This window comes from Penaeus vannamei, chromosome 9 (assembly GCF_042767895.1).
Source record: "Penaeus vannamei isolate JL-2024 chromosome 9, ASM4276789v1, whole genome shotgun sequence".
In the NCBI taxonomy this organism is placed as follows: domain Eukaryota; kingdom Metazoa; phylum Arthropoda; class Malacostraca; order Decapoda; family Penaeidae; genus Penaeus; species Penaeus vannamei.
The window spans coordinates 10,711,258-10,713,757 of record NC_091557.1 but is presented as its reverse complement, the minus strand read 5'-3'; the positions used below and the strand labels follow the sequence as shown (position 1 = coordinate 10,713,757).

Genomic DNA, 2,500 nt, shown 5'->3' with positions numbered 1-2,500 from the left:
ATCGGCGCGGACGGCCAGCCTACCCTCGTGCAGCAGGAGAGAGCGCCGAGGAACATGAGCGCGCACGCCGCGAACGTGACCCAGCCCTTCCTGGCGCGGAGAACAGGGAACTCGTCCACCACAGACGTCACCAGGTTCTCGATCTGCACGAACTGGGGGGGAGGGAGACCCGGCGTTTTTCTCTGTTTGTTCTCTTTTTATGTCACGTTTTGTGCTTGAACATTCATTTATATGCTTACATTTATTTATTTATATATATATATATATATATATATATATATATATATATACATATATATATACGTATACATACATACATACGTGTGTGTGTGTGTGTAAAGTAAACAAGTGAACGAGATTCCGAAAGGCTAAACTCACGATGGAGTCGATGCCGAGGAAGAAGAGCATGAGGAAGAAGAGGACGGCCCAGAGCGGCGCGAAGGGCATGAGCGACAGCGCCTCCGGGTACGTGATGAACGCCAGGGCGGGACCTGCAAGGCAAGAGCTTTTAGTCCTTCGCGACTCAATGCCTCATCTGAATTACAAGAGATGATCACAGGGAAATAACACAAACCTTCACCTGGAATCAATTACTGGGGTCGGATTCTCAAAAGAGCCTTAGGCCCGTACTTTTAAAACCTTTCGCTAGTGCTGGCGTTCGTCTGGCGAAGCTACGCCAGGCGAACCTCTGAGTGAGGGAGGCCTTACTTTTAAACCCAACGTTCGCCAGGCGGCCGAAGGGATCGCCAGGCGTTAACATCTGCAGTGCACATAACATAACCTAAACTTAATTATTAACCTCGAGAGAAGACAAAAATGTTGTCTCCGCAAAAGTCTCACTTTATACTATAACAAAGGAGTTAAAAATTAACTTTATACTATAAGAAATTTAACTTTATACTTTATGCTATACTATACTTTATACTATAACAAGGCTAACTCTATGGTCCGTACTTTTAAAACTCTGTCAGTTATGGCGAAAGGTTTCGCCGGGCGATCGGGAATTCCGTACTATTAAAAGTTCGCCAGGTGAACTTTCGCCAGGGCTGGCGAGCGATCGTATTGGAACAGCCTGGCGAAGCAAAGTCGCGAGAGCCCTCCCTTTCCCGTGTTTGAATACCATTTTCTTGCTTTCAAATTATAAATTAGTAACATATTTGTACATGATATGATGTAGGAATCACACTGTAATTCTAAAATATCTTAAAATTATAATTCATTATGAAATAACGTACATACGTAGTTTTTTTCAAGACCTTCGATGTTCCAGTCGAGAGCTCAAGACATCAGCTGTATTCCTTCCCCCCAATCCCCACCCTCCCACCCCCGAGATGACTTATTTAGATTTATGTTGTTGTTATTTTGGTTGTAGTGATAATTTTCTTTTCACAAGTGTTACCAAAAGTGTTTTGATGATGGCATGTTTACTACCAGCTATAGAAATATAGCTGCAGTGCTCCACCGCCCTATAATGAGGCGTGTCTATCCTAACCTAACCTAATCTAACCCTTGTGGCCCAACAGTTAACTATTTTATATCGGTTAGGTATAGTAAAATGATTAATTTTTAACTCCTTTGTATAAAGTGAGGCTATTACGGATGTAACATTATCGTCGTCTCCCTAGAATAATAATTAAGCTTATTTTATGTTAGGTAAGGTAATATAATATCAGGTGATATGATATAAGTAAGGGAAGGTAAGGTAAATCAATATAAAAAAATCCCTGTTCTGTGCCAACAATATATATTTACTCATATGTTTATCTAACGCACTGCAGATGTAACAAATTTGTTTTTCCCGCGTTTTTTTTATTATTATTATTATTCGCTGAAGCGCTAGATTTAGCAGGAATGCAAGATGTTAGCGCCTGGCGATCCTTTTCGTTCGCCAGGCCTGGCGAACACCTGCCTTGGTTTTAAAAGTAAGGCCTCCCTCACTCAGATGTTCGCCTGGCGAAGTTTCGCCAGGCGAACGCCAGCACTGGCGAAAGGTTTTAAAAGTATTTAATACTATACTATATCAGCTTTATACTTCTAAACAAAAAATAACTTAATACTTTAACAAAGGAGTTTAAAAATTACCATTTTACTATTCCTAACTGATTTAAGATATTGAACTGTAGGCCTACAAGGGTATCATTAGTCACGCCTCATTACAGGGCGGTGGAGCACTATAGCTATGTTTCTATAGCCCAAAGCAAACATGCCAACATCAAAACACTTTTGGTAACACTTGTGAAAAGAAAATTATGCAACCAAAATAGCAACAACCTAAGTCATCTCGGGGGTAGGGGGGAAGGAATACAGCTGTCTTGAGCTCTCGACAGGAATATCGAAGGTCTTGAAAAAACTACGTATATACGTTATTTCATAATGAATTATGATTTTAAGGTATTTAATTACAGTGTGATTCCTACATCATATCATACACAAATATGTGACTAATTTATAATTTGAAAGCAAGAAAATGGTATTCAAACAGCTCTCGCGACTTTGCTTT

The 2,500-nt window shown here is 40.4% G+C and overlaps 1 protein-coding gene across 1 annotated transcript in view; it reads right to left on the bottom strand.

Moving 5' to 3' along the window:
* Positions 1-2,500, bottom strand: part of LOC113814785 (sodium- and chloride-dependent GABA transporter 1) — a 28,975-nt gene that overhangs the window by 7,256 nt on the left and 19,219 nt on the right. The window contains exons 9-10 of the mRNA XM_027366840.2: positions 379-491; positions 24-152 (exon numbers count right to left, since the gene is read on the bottom strand). Coding sequence (XP_027222641.2) covers positions 24-152; positions 379-491 — 242 coding nt within the window. The remainder of the gene's footprint in view (positions 1-23; positions 153-378; positions 492-2,500) is intronic.